The sequence below is a fragment of the Mustela erminea genome, chromosome 4 (genome assembly GCF_009829155.1).
Source record: "Mustela erminea isolate mMusErm1 chromosome 4, mMusErm1.Pri, whole genome shotgun sequence".
Classification (NCBI taxonomy): domain Eukaryota; kingdom Metazoa; phylum Chordata; class Mammalia; order Carnivora; family Mustelidae; genus Mustela; species Mustela erminea.
In genome coordinates this window covers 89,840,140-89,862,270 of record NC_045617.1, presented here as the reverse complement: position 1 = coordinate 89,862,270, position 22,131 = coordinate 89,840,140, and the positions used below count along the sequence as shown (strand labels likewise).

The following is a 22,131-nucleotide window of genomic DNA, read 5'->3' as shown; positions in this document are numbered from 1 at the left end:
CCTGAGTGGGGAGCCCAACATGGGTCTCAATCCCAGGATCCTGAGATCATGACCTGAGCCAAAATCAAGAGTGAGGCACTTAACCAACTGGGCCATCCAGGTGCCCCCAAAATTTCTAACTAATACAGTCTTATTTACCAGTTCTTTCATTTGCAGTTAGTGTTTTTGTGTCCTATTTAAGAAATTTCCTATTGAAAGTATGAAGACTGTCTCTTATGTTAGCTTCCAGAAACTTAATTGTTTTATCTTTCACAGTCTAAAATTTATATGCAGATAGATTATCAATCTGGAATTAATTTTCGTGTATGGTACTAGGTAAAGTAAAGGTCAAGATTCATTTTTTTTCTCTGTAGTTATATGCCCAGTAAACCCCACACCATTCATTGAAAATATCTTCTGTTCCCCTGTGCACTGCAGTGCCACTTTTGTCTTAAATCAAGCATAGAATTGTTCCTGGACTCTGAATTGTACTCATTGGTCTGTTTATCTCCTTGTGCCAATATCACACAGTTTTACTTTATAGTTTTCTAATAAATCTTTCTCTTTCTTTCTTTTTTTCTCTCTCTCTTTCTCTCTTTTAGTAATTCTCCACATTCAATGTGGGGCTCAAACTCACAACCCCACATGCTCTACTGACTGAGCCATTATGGTGCCCCCATAGATTTCCAATAAGACTTAATATCTGGTAGCATTCTTCTCGCAGAGTGCTTTTGCTATTCTTAGACTTTTGCATTTCCATACAAATTTTAGAACTAAGTTGTTGATTTCTATCAAAAAACACATTAGGATTACATTGACTCTATAGATCAATTTCGGGGAAAATTAACGTTTTTACAATATTGAGTCTTTCAGTCCATGAGTATGGTATATCCCTCCAGTTACTTAGATCTTCGTTAATTAGTTTTGTTAATGTTTTATAGTTTTCTATTTAGAGATTTTATACTTCATTTATTAGATTTATTCTGAAGTATTTAGCATTTTTTTGATATTGTTGTAAATGGGCCTGTTTTTCCAATTTTATTTTCTTTTCATAGGTATATAGAAATATGACTGATTTTTGTATAGTCACCTTGCTTTCAATGACTTTGATAAATCCAACTAGTATTAGAATAATTTATTTGTATATTCTTTTTTTTAATTATTTTTTTGTCCATGAGATTTTGCTCACCATTTTATTCACTCAGTCTAGCACAGTGACTACAGATTGGTATTTCCCAATCCTTGTTTTTTTTTTTTTTAAGATTTTATTTTATTTATTTGACAGAGATCACAAGTAGGCAGAGAGGCAGACAGAGAGAGAGAGAGAAAGAGGAGGAGGAAGCAGGCTGCTCACTGAGCAGAGAGCCCGATATGGGGCTTGATCCCAGGACCCTGAATCATGACCTGAGCCGAAGGCAGAGGCTTTATCCCACTGAGGCACCCAGGCACCCCTGTTTGGTTTGTTTGGGTTTTTTAAAGATTTTATTTATTTATTTATTTGAGAGGGAGACAGCATGAGTTGGGGGAAGGGGCAGAGAGAGAGGGAGTGGGAGAAGCAGACTCTCTGCTGAGTGGGGAGACAAACAGGGGCTTGATCCCAGGACCCTGAGATCATGACCTGAGCCGAAGGCAGACGCTCAACCGACTGAGCCACCAAGGCACCCCCCCAATCCTTATGTATTTGAATTGCACCTTCATGATTTTTCCTTTAAGGATACTACTAATACTACAGTTTCCTTAACATTATTAAAAGTCAACTTTAGGGGCACCTGACTGGCTCAGCTGGAAGAGCATGCTCTCTCTCTTGCTATATTTGTCTGTCTCTGTCTCTCAAGTAAATAAATAAAAATAAAAATCTTTTTAGAAATGACTTGCTATATATATATATATGTGTGTAAATATATATACACATATATCCCCAACATGGGTCTCGAGCTCACAATCCCAAGACTGAGAGTTGCATGGTTTACAGATTGAGCTGGCCAGGTACCCCGTTAGTGTAATTTTTTAAATTATTTTGTAAGCAGGGGTGCCTGGATGGCTCAACTGGTTAAATGTCTGCCTTCAGCTCAGGTCATGATCTCAGAGTCCTGGGATCGAGTCCCAGATTGGGCTCCTTGCTCAGCAGAGAGCCTGCTTCTCCCTCTGCCTGCTGCTCCCACTTCTTGTGTGCTCCCTTCTCTCTACCTCTCTTTCTCTGGCAAATAAAGTCTTTGAAAAATTATTTTATAAGCAGTCTTTTTTTTTCTCATATAAGCAGTCTTTTCTATTGGTTACACAGACCAACCCTGCCACCATATAGGAAGGGACTATACAAGGGTGTGAATATCAAGAGACAAATCATAGGGGACATTTTGGGGGCTGGCTGCCATATCTTAGGAACATAAATTGCTTGCTAGCACACAAATAATGCCACCTGGATTTCAAATTTCATAGGCTTCCCTTATGTTATAAAAATTTAACCCTTTTATATTTTAAAAATTTTCATACTGTACATAAACATGCTTAAAACATAAATGTACATTTTACTAAGTTATGAAAAAGCTGTTATCTGTGGACAGTCACCCAAGTAAAGATATGGAACAATGTGAACACCCCAGAAACCCCTCCCCATTCTCCTGAATCACACCACTCCCCCACCACACTTAGGATGATCATCATGCTTATTTTTATGGTTTTCAGGTTGCTTTTCTTTATAATGTACCACCTAAGAATGTACTCCTAGTCACTACAGTTGGGTTTTGCCAGTTTTAAAATGTTTTATAAATGCAATCATGCAGTATGTAGTAGTTTTGTAACTATTTTCTTTGGCTCAGTGTTATGTTCTTTAGATTTATTTATGTTATTGAATTAAGCAGTTTGTTAATTTTCAACTCTGTACAGTATGCCATACTATAAACATTTTACTGTTTATTTTACTGTTGAAGACTATGTGGACTGTTTGTCTATTACAAATAAAGTTTCTGTGAGCATTTTTTAAGATTTATTTATTTATTTATTTGAGAGAGAGTGAGAGAATGTGCAAGCAGTGTGCAGGGGCAGAGGGAGAGGGAAAGAGAAAATCCCAAGCAGATTCCCCACTGAGCATGGAACCCAATCCCACAACTCTGAGATCATGACCTGAGCCGAAATCTAGAGTCAGACACTCAACTGACTGAGCCCCCCCAGGTGCCCCTTATGTGAGCATTCTTTTTTTTTTTTTTAAGATTTTATTTATTTATTTGAAAGACAGAGATCACAAGTAGGTAGAGAGGCAGGCAGGAGAGAGAGTCAGGGAGGGGAGGGGAGGGGAAGCAGGCTCCCACTGAGCAGAGAGCCCGATGTGGGGCTCGATCCCAGGACCCTGGGACCATGACCTGAGCTGAAGGCAGAGGCTTATCCCACTGAGCCACCCAGGTGCCCCATTATGTGACCATTCTTGTATACATCTCCCAGTACAGACCTGCATATGCATTTCTTAGGATATATGCTTAGGGAAAAGATTGTATAGTCATTTTCAACTTTAGTAGACAATGCCAAACTGTTTTCCAAAGTGGCTGTGCCAACTTACACTTCCATCTGCAGCATATGTGAATGTCACTTGTTCCACATGCTCCCCAACATCTGGAATTTAGCTCTGTTAGTAAGTGTAAAGTGGTATTTTATTATGATTTACTTTGCATTCTTATGACTATTTGTGAGCTTTTTCATGTTCACTCGCCATTTGGATTTCCACTTTTGATCAGTTACTCAAGTATTTTGTCCATACTTTGATCAAAGTATCTGTCTTTTCCTTATATTACAATTGTTGTTTATATAGTGTGGCTATGAGTCCTTTTTATGTGCAGCATATCTTTTCTGACTCCATTCTCCTAATGGCATCTTTTGAGAAGCAGGAATTCTTAATGGCAATGAAGTCAAATATATCAATCTTTTCCTTGTCAGTTGTGTTAGCCTGGTTCCCTAGAAACCAGAGCCTCACTGTATTATTAGGGTCCAGGGAGCAGGTGTGAGGGACAAGGAGAGTGACGCAGGAAAGAAAGGAGAACCAACAGGAGGATGGTTTCACCAACTCGGCCACTAAATCAAAGTGATTGCTGGATCTGGGGACTGTGTCCTCAATAAACAAATTGCTTCTCAAGACCATCCTGGGAGAAGTGAGGTAATGGGAGAAGTGGAAGAAAATTACTCATTGTCTTTCACTGATCAAAATTCCACCCCACCAGGCATTATCTCCCTCACACTTACAGGTGGCATGTATGAGGGTATGCCTTAAAAATCAGACAAGTGAAACCCTTTACTGTCATTTTAGAAGAGTTTAGGGACCTAACAGTGACAATGCATGGATTGAATCCACCATGTTTAACACAAAATCGTATTTTCTAATTAGCTATTGCTAATATATAGAAAATAGTGATACTAAGGTCCTGCCGTTCCATTCACTGAGCAATGACAGCCTAGGCTCAGTTCTCAACTAAGGACTGTCAACATTTGTCCTTGCACCCACTTTGCACACAGCTTCCGATAAAGTTATAAAACCAAGCAGAAAATGGACAATAGTTGCGTTCAGCTTGCATGTCAGGGTGGGACTGTCCTTGGCTTCAAGCTGAAAACCCGTCCCAGGTCCTCCACCTCCCAGGAGGCACTTATATCTCCATATATGGGAGTGAAATCTCTGACTGCTACCCTTATTTCTAGACTTACCTCAATGCCTAGGGGGTCTGTGGGAAAGATATATATTCATAGGGGCTCATAGGGCAGATTTATCTTGTTTTAAAGCCTAGGTCTCTTTTCTTTTTCAAGTTTTGAAAAATTATTTATTTATTTGAGAGAGAGTGGGGGAGAGGGGCAGAGGGAGAGAGAGAGTCTTTTTTTTTTTTTTTTTTTTTGACAGAGAGAAAAAGAATCTTAAGCAGACTCCACACTGAACACAGAACCTCATGGGGGACTCGATCTCATAATCGTGAACCCTGACCTGAATGGAAACCAAGTTGGACACTTAAGTTGGACACTTAACTGAATGAACCAACCAGGTGCCCCTTCCCTTTTCAAATTTTTTCTGTCATTGCTATTTGTCTGCTACTGTGTGTGTGTGTGTGTGTGTGTGTGTGTGTGTGTGTGTGTAAACCCATCTCATCATTTTCATCAGAAGTAAAGTTAGAGGAGCACCTGGGTGGCTCACTTGGTTAAGCATCCAAATCTTGGTCTGGCTCAATTCTTGATCTCAGGGTCATGAGTTCAAATCCCACATTGGGCTCCACACTGGGCTTAGAGCCTAGTTGAGAAAAAAAAAGTGTCTAGTAAGAGTTTCTTGAATTGATGACAGACAACAATTGTGACGGGATGTTAATTAGATTCTTCCTGTTGTCTTTGGAGTTTCAGCAAAGGCCTCAAAAGCAGAAAGAAACACAACAGATGCCAGGTACTGCTCACCCCCACCTCAAAGGGAGATGGGAAGAGATTGTTACCAAGTGTGCCAGCTTTACTAATGTTCTATAGTTTGTATAAGAGAATGAGAATTGCGTTGGAGAGTTGTGTATGTTTTGAATTTTCTCTTCTGTAGGGAGTAGGGTTGTTCCCTTTACCTAAAGCCAGGTGAGTTAGAAGCCTCCACTGGCACCTCTCAGAATGTTTGTCTTATATTTCCTGGAATGGGGTTGGCAGTCCATAGGGACTGATATCCTAACTCCAACCTGATGAAGTGTGAAAGCAGGATGCAGGCTGACTGGCTTTCCTGGGATGGCAAGTAAGGTGTGTGGCATGAAGAATGAGCTGTACTGCCCTTGTCAGCAGGGCAAGGATGCAAAAGTTGTCCTGTGGGCCAAGTGCACCTAGAAGGAAATCAACCTAGAATCATCTTAAAAGGATCCTGTCAGGATGGCTAAAGTCAACCACATGAGAAACAACAGGTGTTAGTAAGGATGTGGAGAAAGGAGAACCCTGTTGAACTGTTAGTGGGAATGCAAACTGATGTAGCCACTGTGGAAAAGAGTATAGAGTTTCCTCAGAAAGTTAAAAATAGAGCTACCCTATGACCCAGCAATTGCACTACTAGGTATTTACTCAAAGAATACAAAAACGCTAATTCAAAGGGATACATGCACCCCAATGTTTATAGCAACATTAGCAACAGTAGCCAAATTATGGAAACAGCCCAAATGTCCATCGACTGATGAATGGGTAAAGAAGATGTGGTGTGAATATAAATATATACAATGGAATATTACTCAGCCATAAAAAAGAAGGAAATCTTGCCATTTGCAACAACATGGATGGAGTTAGAGAGTATTATGCCAAGCAAAATCAGTCAGAGAAGGACAACCATATGATCTTACTCATATGTGGAATTTAAGAAACAAAACAACCGGGCACCTGGGTGGCTCAGTCAGTTAAGCATCTGCCTTTGGCTCATGTAGTGATCCCAGGGTACTAGGATTGAGCCCCACCTTGGGCTCCTGCTCAGCAGGGAGTCTGCTTCTCCCTTTCCCTCTGCCCCTCCCTTCCACTTGTGCTCTCTCTTGCTCTCTCTCTCAGATAAATAAGAGAAATCTTAAACACACACACACACACAAGCAAAGCGGGAAAGAAGAGAGAGAGAGGCAAACCAAGAAACAGACTCTTAACTATAGACAACAAACTGATGGTTACCAGAGGGAAGGTGGGTGGGGGGAATGAGGGAAGTAGGTGGTGAGGATTAAGGAGGGCATGTATTGTGATGAGCACCAGGTGTTGTATGTAAATACTGAAGCACTAAATTGTACACCTGAAACTAATATCACACTGTATGTTAACTAAGTGGAATAAAAACTTAAAATTGATTAATCGATCAATCAAGCCTTCCCCATGATGTATGCCTGGAGAGGAAAGGGACTCCAGCAGAATGAGTTTTATGTGGGATGACTCTACAAGACCAGGGGCTAGAGGTAGAAAAGTAATAGGCAGTCAGCTAGAGAAGAGACATTATCTAGGTCCCAGCAGAAGAGTCATAAAAAAGCCCACAAATGTGACATAGGAGCAAAAGAGTCAACATTTGTGTATCCTTCATGCCCACAGGGAATCAACTTTTGAAGATGAGAGTATCCCGCATCACCCAGGAAAGACTGCCCTTTCCCTTAATCCCTTCTTTTCCTGCACCAAATGCTGGGGGAGGGCAGTTCAGAAATAGCAGCTGGCCAGTGAGAGAGGACAAATATACACTGAGGAGTAAAGGCTGGGATGTGGAGAAGCCTGGCACACCTCCCTTCAGCACAGTAAGTTTCACATCCGTAGCAGGCAAGAGCTGGGGAAGGAGAGAACCTTTAGCTTGAATGAAGTTTAGAGTTGTACTTGTTACCATGGACAAGGTATTTTCACTACTGCGGTAAGACTACTTCTTGTGACTGAAAAATACTTAACAAGTGAAGGGATCTGCAAGAGGTTTCGTGCAGGGCATGGAAAGAACTATGCAGAAGGCAGATGTGAAGGGGAAGCAGGAAAGTTTTCCGATTTTATCAGATGGAGGCCAAATCCCTTGATAAAAATCATTATTCCGTATTACAGAAGGATTGAAGATGAAAGGTTTTTTTGTTAAGAGTTTATTTACTTATTCGACAGAGAGAGGACAGAGAGAGAGCACAGGCAAGGGGAGCAGCAGGCAGAGGAAAAGAGAGAAGCAGACTTCCCACTGAGTAGGAAGCCCAACCCTGGGATCACGACCAGAGCCGAAGGCAGACATTGAACCAACTGAGCCACGCAGGTGCCCCGAGCATGCAGCTCTTGATCTCGGGGTTGTGAATTTGAGCCCCACATTGGATATAGAGATTACTAAAAAATAAATAAATTTTTAAAAAATTTTTAAATGTATGGACCCCAGGTATCTGTAAATACCTATTAACATTTTCTTCAGCATGGGTAACCAAAATTCACATATAAGCTAATAAAGATAGGGTATACCCCTCTGGCAGATTTTTTATTTTCTAAAATTTTATTTTGTAAGTAATCTCTACACCCAACATGGGACATTGTTAGGGTACGGAGTCGACCACCCCTCAATTAGACAGAGAACACTCTCGATAATGCAAGTCACACAGCAAGGTTTATTTGACAAGCTTAAGCTTGGGCCCAAGTATACCTGACACAGCAGAGTAGGGACTTGGACCCTGAGGTGACATGCTTAAGCTTGGGCCCAAGTATACCTGATGCAGCAGAGTAAGGACTTGGACCCCGACACTAGTTAAGGCAGGGGTTTTTATGGGTCATTACAAGAGGCTGGGCAGAGGGAGGAGGAGAAGTTCAGACTTTTCTGCAGTAAGCTGATTGGCTGTTCCCGGGGTGTTGCAGGGTGGGGTACTTTCTTGGAACTAAAGCAGGGTGGGGGTCCCTGGAACTAAAGTAAAGTAGGGGAAAGTTCAGCCCTTTGTCACAGGGGCCTGAGATGGCTGCCGAAGCTAAGATGGCTATACTTATGTTAAGGCTAAACCTCAGGTGGGATGGCCTTAATTTTTCTCAGCCTCCACAACATGAACTCATGAAGTGTGATCAAGAGTAGCATGAGCCAGCCAGGTGCCCCCATATTTTAAATTATTTTTTCCTCAAAATAATTTAATGGGTTTTTTATTTTATATAAGTTCTATAAATAACCCAAAAGTCAGAAAATACAAATAAGAAAAAAACAAAACCACCAAAAAACATCTTCATAATAGTCACATTTGGGGGGTTTTACTATGGTAGGAAATTATCCGTCAAAATCTCAATGTTTTACACAACGAAGCTTTATTTCATGCTCAAGGTATATGTTCTACTCAGGGTAGTGTGTAGTAACTGCTCTACTCAGTCACTCAGGGACTCAAATTGACAAGCTGTACCATCTGGAACATGTGGCTTCCTTAGTTGTCCCAGCAAGGGAGGAGAGAACATGGAAGTCTTTTAACTGTTCTTTCCTGATTGGGCCTGGAAGTGCTTCCATTCACAGTCTGTAGTGGGTAGAAATAGTCACATTGCCCCCTTTCTGATAGAGGGAATGGAGTTGCCTTCTTTGTGCCCCAAATGAGAGGAAACACAGATGTCAATGTTCCCGGCTAAGGTCTGTCAGATTCCCAGATCTCCTGATCTCACTAAGCCAGAGATGACTAAAATCATCTCATCCAGACTATTTTATTATTTCAGATTTATTTATTTATTTGAGAGAGAGAGAGCAAGCAAGCAGCGGGAGGGGCAGAGGGAGAGGGAGAAGGAGTCTCAGGCAGATTCTGCTCTGAGCAGAGAGCCCCAGGCTGGACTGGATTTCACCGTCCTGACCTAAAACCCAAAAGTCAGATGCTCAACCAACTGCACTACGCAGGCACTCCTAGGCTATTTTATATGGCAGCTCAGCTTACATACACTGTCACCCTTTAGTTGTTACTGTAAGGTTTTACAGGTGACATATACACCACACCAGGCAAGATAGGCACAAGGCAAGGTTTATTAAAGGCGCCCTTGGGCGTCTTCTCCATGACTCAGGAGAAGAGAGTTGGGGAAGTGGTGCCCAGGAAGGGGTCAAGTGGGTCTGTTATTTGGGTTAAGACAAGGCATAGGTTCACAGCCATATAAAGTAAGGTATTCGGGGCGTCGGTTCACAACTATATATGGTAAGGTATTTGATGGTTGGAGGGTAGGGGGAGTCCTGACGTTGCTGTTCCTTTCATAGGTATCGGTTTACTTACGGTGATGTGTCCTCAGCATATGTCCTTCTGGCGGGAGAGTCATAAGGGAAGAGGTTGGCCATTTTATTGTTCCTCCTGCATTCCCAGAGCCGCGGACCCAACAGTTACCTAACCAGGTTCATTTTGCCCCATCTACAGCAAGCCAATCACTGAGACTTGCAGGTAGATGGCAGAGAAAGGAATTTATTTGCAAGGCAGCCACGCATGGAGACGGGAGAACCAGTCTCAAAGCTCCCTTCCTCTGCGAAGGAGTCTTGAGCATTTATGGGATTTTAGGGAGAACATGGGTGAATGGGATTGGAAGTTAGAAAGGATGATGAAAGGTCAAGGAATTGTTGATCTACACAGGCGCAGTGCATCGTCATGCCTGTTCAGAGATGGTGTATTGACATGATCAGAGGGTGGAGATTTCAGTCTCTTCCATGTCAAAAGGTCACCTGTGGACATTTGCGCGGGCCCAATAAGAAGTTTTTGACAACTGAAGCAATTATCATGTGACTTATACCTCAGGGAGCTTTCCTCATAGAAGCAGTCCTCCATCCTTACGATGTGTTCCATGGGCTACCTGTTGTTTGGAAGCAGGCGGTTAGAAAGTTCATTGTTTGAAAAAATGGGTCATAGGTGATGGTTTGACCAGGAGTCTTCCCCATTTCACTCTGACAGGCCTTTTACGTTACTTAGCTGGTGTGCCGAGTGGAGGTCTCTGTTGCATAGGACACATTATGAAATATGTTCTAAACTATACGGGGGCGCCTGGGTGGCTCAGTGGATTAAGCCGCTGCCTTCGGCTCAGGTCATGATCTCAGTGTCCTGGGATCGAGCCCCGCATCGGGCTCTTTGCTCAGCGGGAGCCTGCTTCTCTCTCTCTCTCTGCCTGACTCTCCGCCTACTTGTGATTTCTCTCTCTATCAAATAAATAAATTAAAAAAATCTTAAAAAAAAAATAAATAAATAAAAAAATAAATAAACTATACGGAAACCTTACATACAACTCATACATTCTGGTTAAGAGCCATCACTTTTTCGGTGATGTCCATCATTGATACTGGTATTTTATTTTTTCACAAAGAAATCCCATTAACAAAATCTTTTTTTTTTTAAGATTTTATTTATTTATTTGACAGAGATCACAAGTAGGCAGAGAAGCAGGCAAACACAGAGAGGGAGAAGCAGGCTCCCCACTGAGTAGAGAGCCTGATGCAGGGCTCAATCCCAGGACCCTGAGATCATGACCTGAGCAGAAGGCAGAGGCTTAACCCAGTGAACCACCCGGGCACCCCAACGAAATCTCTTTACTGTTAAATTACACAACTAAAAGAAAACAACAGAAGTGGACTGAGATGTGAATGATGAGCATTTGCCAGGATTCTTTCATTCCCTCACTGTTGCAGTATACACTATACTGGTAATGCCAATTCATGTTTGAACAAAGTTGACTATCCATCCATGAAAAGTGATTTTAGATTTTAACTTAATAAAATGATTATGTAAGGATTCAATCATACATAAAATTCCAGATAAACTAACCTGGGAAAACAAAATCATTTAAGTGTTAAAATATACATGGAATATATTGATAATCTTGACATGATGAAGACCTTAAGACGTGAAACCCAAAAGTCAAGGATCAAAAATGCAAATGCTGGGGGTCCCTGGATGGGTCAGTTAGTTGTGTGCCTTTGGATCAGGTCATGATCTTCCCCTCCTAGGATCCAGTCCTGCCTCTGTCTTCTTGCTCAGCAGGGAGTTAGCGTCTCTGTCTGCCTGCTGCTCCCCCACTTGTGCTTTTTTTCTCTCTCTCTCTGGCAGATAAATAGGTAAAATATATTTTTTTAAATGTACTTTGTGGTTACTGAGCTATGTTATAAGCAAATGTCATTATACAAACACGTAATATTGGATATATTTTAGATTTAATATGGAAACATAAATTATGGGGCGCCTGGGTGGCTCAGTTGATTAGCAAATGCCTTCAGCTCAGGTCATGAGCCCAGAGTTCCAGGATCAAGTCCTGCACAGGGCTCCCAGCTCCACTGGGAGGCTGCTGCTCCCTCTGACCTCCCCTCTCACACTCTCCCTTTCTCTCTCTCTCTCAAATAAATAGAAATTTTACAAAGAAAAGAAACATAAATTAGAAAATGGAAATTTTGTGGTTAAAAAAAAATTTGTTCTGCCTTTGCTTTGGAATTAGAAACTTGATTTTCTTACCAATTTCAAATTTTGTGTTTCTAGTGGAGAGATGAAAATCATCAAGCCACTGTTTTGTTTGGAAGAGTTTGATTAGGGTCAACTTTTTTTTCATGTTTTTGACCACTGTTTTTCTTTTGTGTGTTGACTTTTTCTTGACTTTTGCAGGCTAAAACTGGGGACTACTACAGCCAGGCGTCCCGGGAAATTCTGGTCATAGACTGGAGGTTCCGAATCGCTCACAAAGGGTCATGCTACAGACCCTTTGGCAGTGAGTGACTTTCCCCACCACCAGAAGTATTCCGGTTGAGAGAGCCAACAATTTACTCTGATGTCTTCTCTGGGTTTGACTCTTCGCCCCTCAACCCATCCCCATTCTGCATTATCCTGTCCTCAATTTCAGTCGCCAGAATTCAGGAGAAATGGAAAGTAAAATGATGGCTGAGGCTCCTGTGGGGGCCGGGGCGTTGGTGGTCATTCTTGCTGTACCTGCGCCATACCTAATGTTTTGGGGGTTATTTGTATCCCATAACTTATAACCACTTATTGTCCCCACGTAAATTAGCAGGTTTAGGGAACAGGGCGAAGATGCTCCCGCGATGTCCCCAGGCTTCGAGCACCCCCGGAAACTCCTGTTTAGCTCCCGCTAATCCCGTCTCTTCCGCCAGGCCCTACCCGCGCGGAGGCCCTACCCGCGCGGAGGCCCTACCCGCGCGGAGGCCCTACCCGCGCGGAGGCCCTACCCGCGCGGAGGCCCTACCCGCGCGGAGGCCCTACCCGCGCGGAGGCCCTACCCGCGCGGAGGCCCTCCAGGTCACGTGGCCACCGGGGGAGGGGAAGTGGGCGGCCTTCCCGCCGCCATCTTGCCGGCTTGGGGCGGAGCGTGCCGGGCGCAGGTCGCGCGCTCCGCTTCCCCTCCCCTCGGCCTGCCTCGCTCAGGCTTCTGCGCTCCTCCCCACTTCTGGCTTCTGTGGCCGTTCCCTGAGTGGAGGAGCGGGGAGCCCCGGAGGGCGGGGGGGTGTGTCGGACGCGTGCTCGCGCGTCCAACCGCCAGCCGCGGCCGCGCGCTCGTCCGGGCCCCAGGGGCGGCGCGGGGCCGAGGGGAGGGGGCGGCTCCGGCTGCGGGGGCGGCGCGTGGCGGCCGTGGCGGCCGAGGCTGCAGCTGCCGCGGCGCACTGGGGCCCCGCGTCCAGGGGGCCCCTGGGTCGGAGCTGCTACCGTGGCCGCTGCTGCCGGAGCCATGTACCGCAGCGGCGCCCGCTCCTCCGTCTCTTCGCACCGGCCTAAAGAGAGCGGCGGGGGCGGCCCGCGCACTGGCCGCAGCTCCGGCTCCTCCTCAGGCCCGGCTCGCCGCACGTCGCCGCCGCCCTCCGGCTCCTCCTCGTCGCGGAACGCTGCTCGGCGGCCCCGCTCGCCTTCAGGGCACCGCGGCCGCCGGGCCTCTCCGTCCCCGCCGCGGGGTCGCCGCGGCTCTCCGTCCCCGCCCCGCGGCCGCCGGGCCTCGCCTTCCCCGCCGCGGGGTCGTCGCGTTTCCCCCTCCCCGCCGCGGGCCCGTCGTGGCTCCCCATCGCCGCCGCGGGGCCGACGACTCTTCCCGCCGGGCTCGGCCGGTTTCCGAGGCAGCAGCCGGGGGGAGTCCCGCGCCGACTTCGCCCGGGACGGCCGCGGAGACCATCCAGGCGACAGCGGCAGCCGGGTAATCCCACCCCTCGACCGAGACTCCCTCTTTACCCTAGCCCCCTCACCCGGGCTTCCCGCCTCCAGAAACGCCCGCAGCACAGGCGCCCCGAGGCCTCCAGGCCAGAGTCCCAGGATCGAGGGCCCTCCATCCCCCCACGGGCTCCCTCAGCGACACCCGAACCTGGAGATTCTCTGTCAGCCCCGGGACCCCTTTTTGCACAATAACGGGCTCGGGACCCAAACGGGCGCCTGGTCGGGAGGCAGTGCACCGTTTCTGGAATAGGCTGTTTCTCTCACTCTAGGTGAGATGCGGAAAAGTTTGCCAGGGCGAGGGGAATGCCCTCCAAACCGTGTGCCTGGTACTTGTGCAGTTTTCTCAGAGTTCAGTGGTTTGGTATCCCCTTAGACCTGAGCTGCTCCAGAGGTCTTGGAAAAAAAGCTGGAATGTCTTTGTGGCCAGTTAGGGTTGCCTAAACCCCATCAGCATAGACCCCTCGAGTGTAAACTCTTAGCAAACTGGAGGTGCTTCTCCGAAATGAACTGTGCGTCCACAGTTATTGTAATAAATGCCACCACTTACTGAGTTATGTGGCAGGATTATGCCTAGCCCTTCACTTTACACATTCTCTTTGAACAGTCACAGCCTTGTGAGCCGAGGCAGTGAAAATCGCGTTATTGACTAGCTGAGGTATTCAGAGAGGTTTGAGCAACTTAATGTCACATGGCTAAGAAGTGGTGTAGCTGTGATTCAATCCATATCTACCTGGTTCCTGGCACCCGTGATTTTCACGGTTTTGTTCTCCTGCTCAAGGAACAGAACATGAGATTAAGAAGTTTAGAGGGGCCTGTCCAGCTTAAGTTGGTAGCCTGTGTGACTTTTGATCTCAGGGTTGTGAGTTCAAGCTCCAGGTTGGGTGGAGAGATTACTTAAAACATGAAATCTTTCTTTCTGTGTTTCTCTCCCTCTTTCTGTGTTTCTTTCTTCCTGCCTGCCTTTCTTAGAAGTAGGCTCCATGCCTAGTGTGGGTCTTGAACTCATGACCATGAGATCAAGAATCGCATGCTCCATCAACTGAGCCATCCAGGTGCTCCCCCAAAATAAAATCTTTTAAAAAAAAAATTAGATGTAATATTAACCTATAACCACCTCTGGTCTGGGGCTGGTGTTTTGGAATTTTTTATTTTCAGTTCGCCAATCTTTTTTTAAAAACCCAATGACAGAGTTTCTGTTTTCTTGGGTGGGGTGGCTTTCTAAAAATATTGGAGAGTACTCTAAGTACTCTGCTCATAGGTGAATTGACTTGTCACTATGCTGAGATTTTCATAGCTGAGCAGGTATAGTCTGAGGAATCAAGCATTTCTACAGAGGAAGCAAAGAAAGTTGACTACTACTTTCCATAACCTCTTTTTTCTCCAGTGCTCTGGGCTTTTCTGTCTCAGTAAAAGACCTCATCCGTTGCTCAGCCAGAAACAGTGATTGTCTCCCTTTTCCAAGTGCAGGCTGTCAGTCACTTCATCTAATTTGTCAGCTCTCACTCCAGGATACATTCCCCAAACTGTCCTCCTACCATCTCTCTATTCTAAGTCCTATTACTTCCCATCTGTTAGTATCCTTTATATTCTTGTTACCACCCAGTTTATTCTGCACCCATCAATCAAAATCATTTTTTAAATCGTCATTATATACATTTGAGAAGTATTAATTAAGCATCTAGCATTTATTAGGCACTGTTCGGGGCACTGGGGTTACAACATGAACAGTCAAAAACCCCTGCCCTCATAGAGCTTATATTCTACCAGAGGGAGTCAGATAATAAATAAGATGGAGAAGTCAATTATTTTGGCATGTTAAATAGAACTAAGTACTAAGAACAAACAAGAACAGAGAAAGGAGTCAATACTTTTTAATAGGGTAGCCAGGGAAGGTCTGGGAAGGTGACTAACAAAGACCTGAAGGAGATGAGAGGATGAGCAATGCAAGCATCTAGAGGAAGAATGTAGTCAGATCATATCACTCTTGTGCTGGAAATCTTTCTGTGGCTTCTTACTGCACTAAGAATAAAATTCAAATTTCCTAACTGGCTTCTGCCTGTCTTCTGTCACTTTGCTGCAGTCACACTAGCTGCCTTTCTGTTACCCAGAACATACTAAGCGTATTACAGAGCTTTTTCTTTTTGCCTGAAACATCCTTCCATCTGTTTGCAAGGCTGACATCTCATCATTCAAGTGTAAAGTTAAATAGTATCACCTCAGGAAAGCCACCTTTAACCATTCTCTCTGAAGTAGCTCCTTTTCCCTAATCTCTTTCATGTTATCATGTTTTAATAATTTTATAGCACTTTCCGCTATCAGAAGTACTTAAAAAAAAAAAAAGTTTTTTGCTTGCTTGCTTCACTGTAATGAAGAGTGAGTGTATGTAGAGATTCTGAGAAGAGACTTAATTTACTCTTCTCGTCCCATGCCCAGTACTAGTAAATGAAAGAATGAAAGGGCCCTGGTGGGGAGGGTTGGAAGTGTGGCCTTTCATCTACGAAAATGATTTGTTGGGGCACCTGGGTGGCTCAGTTTTTAAGCATCTGCCTTAAGCTCGGGTCATGATTTCAAGGTCCTGGGATCAAGTCCCACATAGAACTCCCTGCTCAGCAGGAAGCTTCTTATCCCTTTCCCCATTCCTCCTGCTTGTGTTCCCTCTCTTGCTGTGTCTCTATGTCAAATTTTAAAAATCTTTAAAAAAAAAAAAAAAAAAAGATATTTTTAAATGTGCTTTCTTCTGGGGATAGGATCTTACCATAGCCATTTCTCTCCGTGTTGGGCTACTTTATAACTAAGGAGGAGTACATTTTTGGGTATAGGGATGTCTTGATCCTATGGACTATTACATTATCTTTTACTTTTGTAGAGGCGCTCTCCTGGTCTGCGTTCTGACTCTTCTTTGGAACAGAGCTTAAGGATCACTGTTGGCAATGACCATTTCTGTGTTGGCATACCAGAACGGCGGCGGCTTAGTGATCGACTGGGGTCACCAGTGGATAATCTGGAAGACGTGGACAGGTAGGCTTCATGTGAGGAAGGTAGAAAAGTTGCTCTTTTCTGCATGATGTATTTGAAAGAGTGGTGCCAGCACTGAAGTTATGTCCTATATCCAGTACAAAGTACTGCATTGGAAAAGGCTTTCTGAGTGGGGATAGTATATTGATGTAGACTCTGTTGCTGAAAGAGTTATGTAGAAGACTTCAGAATGTCATCCTAGTCCATCTGGAAAGCTGAAGGGACATAAGCAGAGTTCCCCAGATTAAAAACAGTTGAGATGATAAGGATTCTAAAATACTGGAACTAGAATCCTTTCTACAAAGGAAAGTTCTGGACAAAATAGGAAATCTTTTAGTGGTGGTGTTTTTCAGCTTGATCAGGTTGAAATATAGGTTCAGAAAGGGCTTAGATAAATTTATGTCTAATGTATGTATCTAAATATGTGAGCATTAATGGAAAGTTAAAGGTCTTTAAAAATGTTTAATTTCAGTTACTACTTTACAATTGTTGGAATGCTGAGGAAGGACAAACACACTCCACAGAGTGTAATAGGTCCCAGGTATTAGGAACTTAACTGTATATGGGAAGTAATCGCATTAGGTATGTCTCACCGCAGGAAAGTAAATAAATAAGAATGGGAGTACAGGGAAAGCTCTCTTTCTGAGAGCTGAGAGCCATGTCTCTTACAGTCTCTGCCCAGTATACTGGGAGTTTTCACAATGATGAGCAGTAGCAACAAATCAATGTGATAGTCTTTCAAACTGAGACTGTTCATGCAGTGGTACAATGAGCATAGGCAGACAGGTGGGGGACAACTGGTATTTCTTCAAAGCTGTAGTGGCAATTTGATGTGGCAAAGCAAGGCAGGACAGTTCTAGGTCATACAACATAGGCTTCTGAAGATAGGGCTTCAAGGTATGTAACTGTGTCCCTTCATTGAGGCAAAAGCCCTTGCCCTTCTGACTGCTTCTATTTTGGGAGATGATTGAGTAGGTGGTGCATGGTGTGACTCTCTTCCTTCCTTGTTAAGGTTTTGAGGTAACTTTAGCATTTCCTCTTGTCAGTTCTAGGTTGTCACCTCCCCTTTCCATAAGCTTCGTTATGCACGTGTGCTTCAGAGAACTAGTTGTCTTTTTTTAAGTTGTAAAAATTAAAATTTTCCTTTTAGGGAGTTTGGGACCCTAGTTTTCTTTCCAGAATCATGTGTTTCAGAGAGACAAGTCTATTTTAGAGAAAATGAGATGAAGGTTCTAAAAGGAGCTACCAGTGGGGCACGTGGCTGGGGCAGTTGGTAGAGCATACATCTCTTGATCTCACGGTTATGAGTTTGAGCCCCATGTTGGATGTAAAGATTATTTAAGGAAGAAGAATAGAAGGAGGTACCAGTCCATTATTTTGATGTTTGTTCTGTGTACTTTTGCTCAATATGGTTTGTGTGGATAATTACGGTCTACTAAAATCGGGTCATAGGACCATTGGCATTCTCAGGATGTCTCCTGACAGTGTGTCTAGTCTTCAGCCTGACCATTTCTAGGTCCAGGCCATTTTTGTACTTTGTATGTAGGTGTTTTACATTTTTTCCTGGGCACACCTGGCTGGCTCAGTCAGGCATTCGACTCTTGTTCTTGAGGTTGTAAGTTCAAGCCCAATGTGGAATATAGAGATTACCCAAAAATAAAATCTTTAAAGTTTTGGTTTTTTTTTTTTTTTTAAGATTTTATTTATTTATTTGTCAGAGAAAGAACAAGAGAGCAAGCACAAGCAGGGAGAGCAGCAGGCAGAGGCAGAGGCAATCTCCCTACTGAGCAAGGATCCCAATGTGGGACTCCATCCAAGGACCCTGGGATCATGACCTGAGCCAAAGGCAGATGCTTAACCGACTGAGCCACCCAGGCATCCAAAAATAAAATCTTTAAAAATAAACAAACATTTTCCTGGGACTCTGGTATTCTTTCTCTTCCCTTATTGAATATATTAAACTTTATATCCAGTTTGGATTACAGCCAAATTGCCAGAGTTGTCTGCGTTCTCACCTTGGCATCTCTGTTTGTATTAATGTAACTTACTCTGGAAAGGGAACATGAACAGGTTGTATGAAAACAGTCAGCTTTTGAAGATTTGTGGATGTGAGGTCAGTTTCCCATGTTGTCAAAGTACTCTGCACACACATGGTGTGTTCCATTCATGGAATTCTTAACCCTTCTTGCCCTAACATAGGTTGAAGGAGCAGGATTTTTTCCCTCCAGTTTGCCATAGGGAAAAGACAGAAACACACAGCTTTCTTCCAGCATTTTGGGGAATCAGCAGAGGAAAAGAATGGGGTGTTTGGGCTCTGGAGGATCTTTTTCCTGTTTTTATCGTATATATATTTTTAATAGCTTTATTGAGCCATAATTTACATACCATAAAATATACCCATGTAAAGTTGTACAGTTCAGTGACTTTTAGTATATTCTTAGAGTTGTGAATTCACTACTGTGATCAGTTTTAGAATAGTTTTATTACCTCTACTCTTAGCTATTTATTAGTTAACCCTACCACCTGCCCTAGCTTATCACTAATCTACTTTCTGCCTCTATAGATTTGCCAGTTCTGGACATTTCATATGTGACTTGCCTCTTCCACTTAGCATAATATTTTTCTTTTTTTTTTTTTTAAGATTTTATTTATTTATTTGACAGAGAGTGAGATCACAAGTAGGCAGAAAGACAGGCAGAGAGAGAGGAGAAAGCAGGCTCCCTGCTGAGCAGAGATCCTGATGCAGGGCTCAATCCCAGAACCCTGGGATCATGATCTGAGCCGAAGACAAAGGCTTTAACCCACTGAACCACCCAGGTGCCCCAGCATAATATTTTTCAAGACTCACTCATGTAGTAGCATATAATAGTACTTCTTTCCTTTTTACTGCCTGTAATACTTCATTGTGTGTGTTTTGTTTATCCATTTATCAGTGATGAATGGATAGATAAATTTGGGTTGTTACCATGATTTGGCTATTGTGAATAATGCAGCTATGAACAATTGGTGTATAAACTTTTATGTGGATATATGTTATATTTCTTTTGACTGATACAGTGCAATTCATAAGTAGAAAAGTACAGAGAGGGAGCTCCCCTCTACTTGCTAGATGAGATGCTGCCCAATTCATGAATAGCTTAATAATGCTAATTAAATCTTAAAAAAAAAAAAAGTAGAATAGGACAGTGAGCCCTCATGTACTCATCACCTACATCCAACAGTCAATTTTTTAAATAGATAGACCTTATTTTAGAAAAGAGTTGGATTTAACTAAAGCTTTCAGAGAGAGTGGGTCCCTGGACTATTCTGAGCTACAGGGTATGGTTACCTTTTTAGGGCTTACTTTTACTGCAGCTAATGCTTTCTCTTATCCTTTGGGAGACCTGGGAAAGGAGGACATGGACTTCTAATAAGCAACTTAATTTCTGCCATGTATTTACATGATGGCTCATTCTTTAAACTGTTAATGTGCATTTTTTCATTGTGGGTTTTTTGTTTTGTTTTGTTTTGGGTTTTTGTTTTTGTTTTTGTTTTTGTTTGCCTCCTTTTGCTGGAGATTACAAGTCTGGACTGAGACTCTGGGAGGAGTCATCTCATTATTTCTGACTTCTTGATATATAGGGGTGGATTAGATCTTGAGCTGGTATGTCATTTGGTGTAATATGTAATAGTTTTAGTGTGGAGCTGAACATGGAAGTATGGATGAATTTGCCATTACCTGTGGAGCCTGTATCTTTCCCCCCTAAACTAATACAGTCAGAGTTTTCTATGGTAGATGGTAGCAGTGGAGCAACTCATGGACATTCTTCCCTGGAAATAGGTATGTTCATGGCCAACAAATCTATAGAGCAAAATGTTTTACTCTGGTTTGATTTCAGAGTTCGTCCTTTGTTCAATCCCATTTTTTTCCCTATTTTATGCTATATTGAAAGCTCAAAATTCTCCTGATTCTTGGGGAGCAGGTGAGTTATAGGAACATGGATTCCCATGTGTGGCATTCTTTTAGTGGACGTGATAAAGTTTATCTTCAGTAGTCTTTCATAAGGTTATTTATAGCTATTACCCAGGTCTAAAACAAAGACAGGACTGGTGAATAAAAAAAGGCCATTCTTTGATGTTCTGCTAACTCAGTCCCAGAGAAGGCAACTAAAAAATCAAACAAAATGAAAGAAAAGCTAATTCTTAGAAACTTTCAAAAAATAAAGGTAGGTACTGGAAACTGTAGAAAACACCAGTATGAATGGAATGTGAGTGACCTGTAAATTTTTCATTCAGATTATTTAAAAGTTGTATGCTCAAAGTGCTGGAGGATCTTTATTTCCACCTGTGATTAAATCAGAGATTGTTTGGGGGGGCAGTAGAAGCTCTTTGACTACAGTACCCAAAAAGATTAGGACAATTGTGTGTAGTACAGAGCTCTGAACAGACAGGTATTCCAGCCTATATTTTTATCTTCATGCCACAAAGGTCCAAGACTGTATTATTTTTATGAAATAAAAATATATAGTGAGCCAAACGATCACATACTTTTTCCAGACCCAGGACTAGCAGGGTGCCTGTGAATATCCAAGCAAAGTAGAAAAGAGGGAATTAAACAGGCTGTGAAGGAATTTTATGGCTTTTAATATGTGAACTAGCGAAACAAAGCATTGGAGAACCTTCTAAAACTTGTGAGAAAATAAAGCCAGTTAGGTAGCTCAGTAGTTTAAAAAATTTTCCCTACAGTGAAACACTTCTTTTCCAAATGATATATAGAATTTTATGTCATAAACAGATAAAATTAGAGCTAGTACAGTTTCAGTGAGGTGGAAGACCCAGAGCCATGCAGGCTTTGCTTTTTTTCTTTCTTTCTTTTTTTCTTTTTTTTAAGATTTTATTTATTTATTAGAGTGAGCACAAGCAAGGGGAGGGGAAGAGGGCAAGGGTGAGAAGCAGACCCCCCTCTGAGCATGGGGCCCAATGTAGGGCTCTATCCCAGAACCCTGAGCTGAAGTCACACACTTAACTGACTGAGCCACCCAGGTGCTGCCACAGTGTGCTTTCTTAACATGTCTTTCTTTTAGGCACCTCCTGAGCAGTCTTTAGAATCTCTGTAGAACATAGCTTGAAAATCATTGATCTGGCCTGGTGTTCCTCAGATTTTAAAGTGCATACCTATTACCTGAAGATCCTATTAAAATGCAGATTCTGGTTCAGTAGGCCTGGATGGAGCTTGAGAGTTCACATTTCTAAAAAGTTCCTGGGTAATACAGATGCTGCTCATTCACACCACACTTTTGGTAATAAAGAGCTAGAATTTAAGCTAGTGTGGAGTTGTGTAATCCCGGGCTTTTTGTAATCTGGTAGTGGTATTTTCAGATCTCCCAAACCCTAGTGTGATAGTCTGCATCTCCAAAGTCTACTCAAAGAGATTAGCCTACGAGCTCTGTCCAGACAGACTAGTACTATCTCCCCTTGGTTAGAGGCTAAAGCTGCTTGTGTCCTGGAGAAAGGTAGAAGAAATGTTCATGGGTTTGTTCTTGGACTTCATGATTATTGTGTTTTGTCTTGAGTATTCTGTAGCCCCTTGCTTGAA

At 43.2% G+C, this 22,131-nt stretch overlaps 1 protein-coding gene across 5 annotated transcripts in view; it reads left to right on the top strand.

Moving 5' to 3' along the window:
* The first annotated feature begins 12,972 nt into the window (after positions 1 to 12,972).
* The window catches only part of ZNF318 (zinc finger protein 318), a 33,369-nt gene continuing 24,210 nt past the window's right edge, over positions 12,973 to 22,131 (top strand). For all 5 annotated transcript variants that reach the window (XR_004285036.1, XM_032340061.1, XM_032340060.1 and 2 more), the window contains exons 1-2: positions 12,973 to 13,524; positions 16,408 to 16,559. Coding sequence is in view for 4 of the 5 variants with exons in the window: in XM_032340061.1 (XP_032195952.1) it covers positions 13,069 to 13,524; positions 16,408 to 16,559 (608 nt within the window). In the remaining variant the exon portion in view is untranslated. The remainder of the gene's footprint in view (positions 13,525 to 16,407; positions 16,560 to 22,131) is intronic.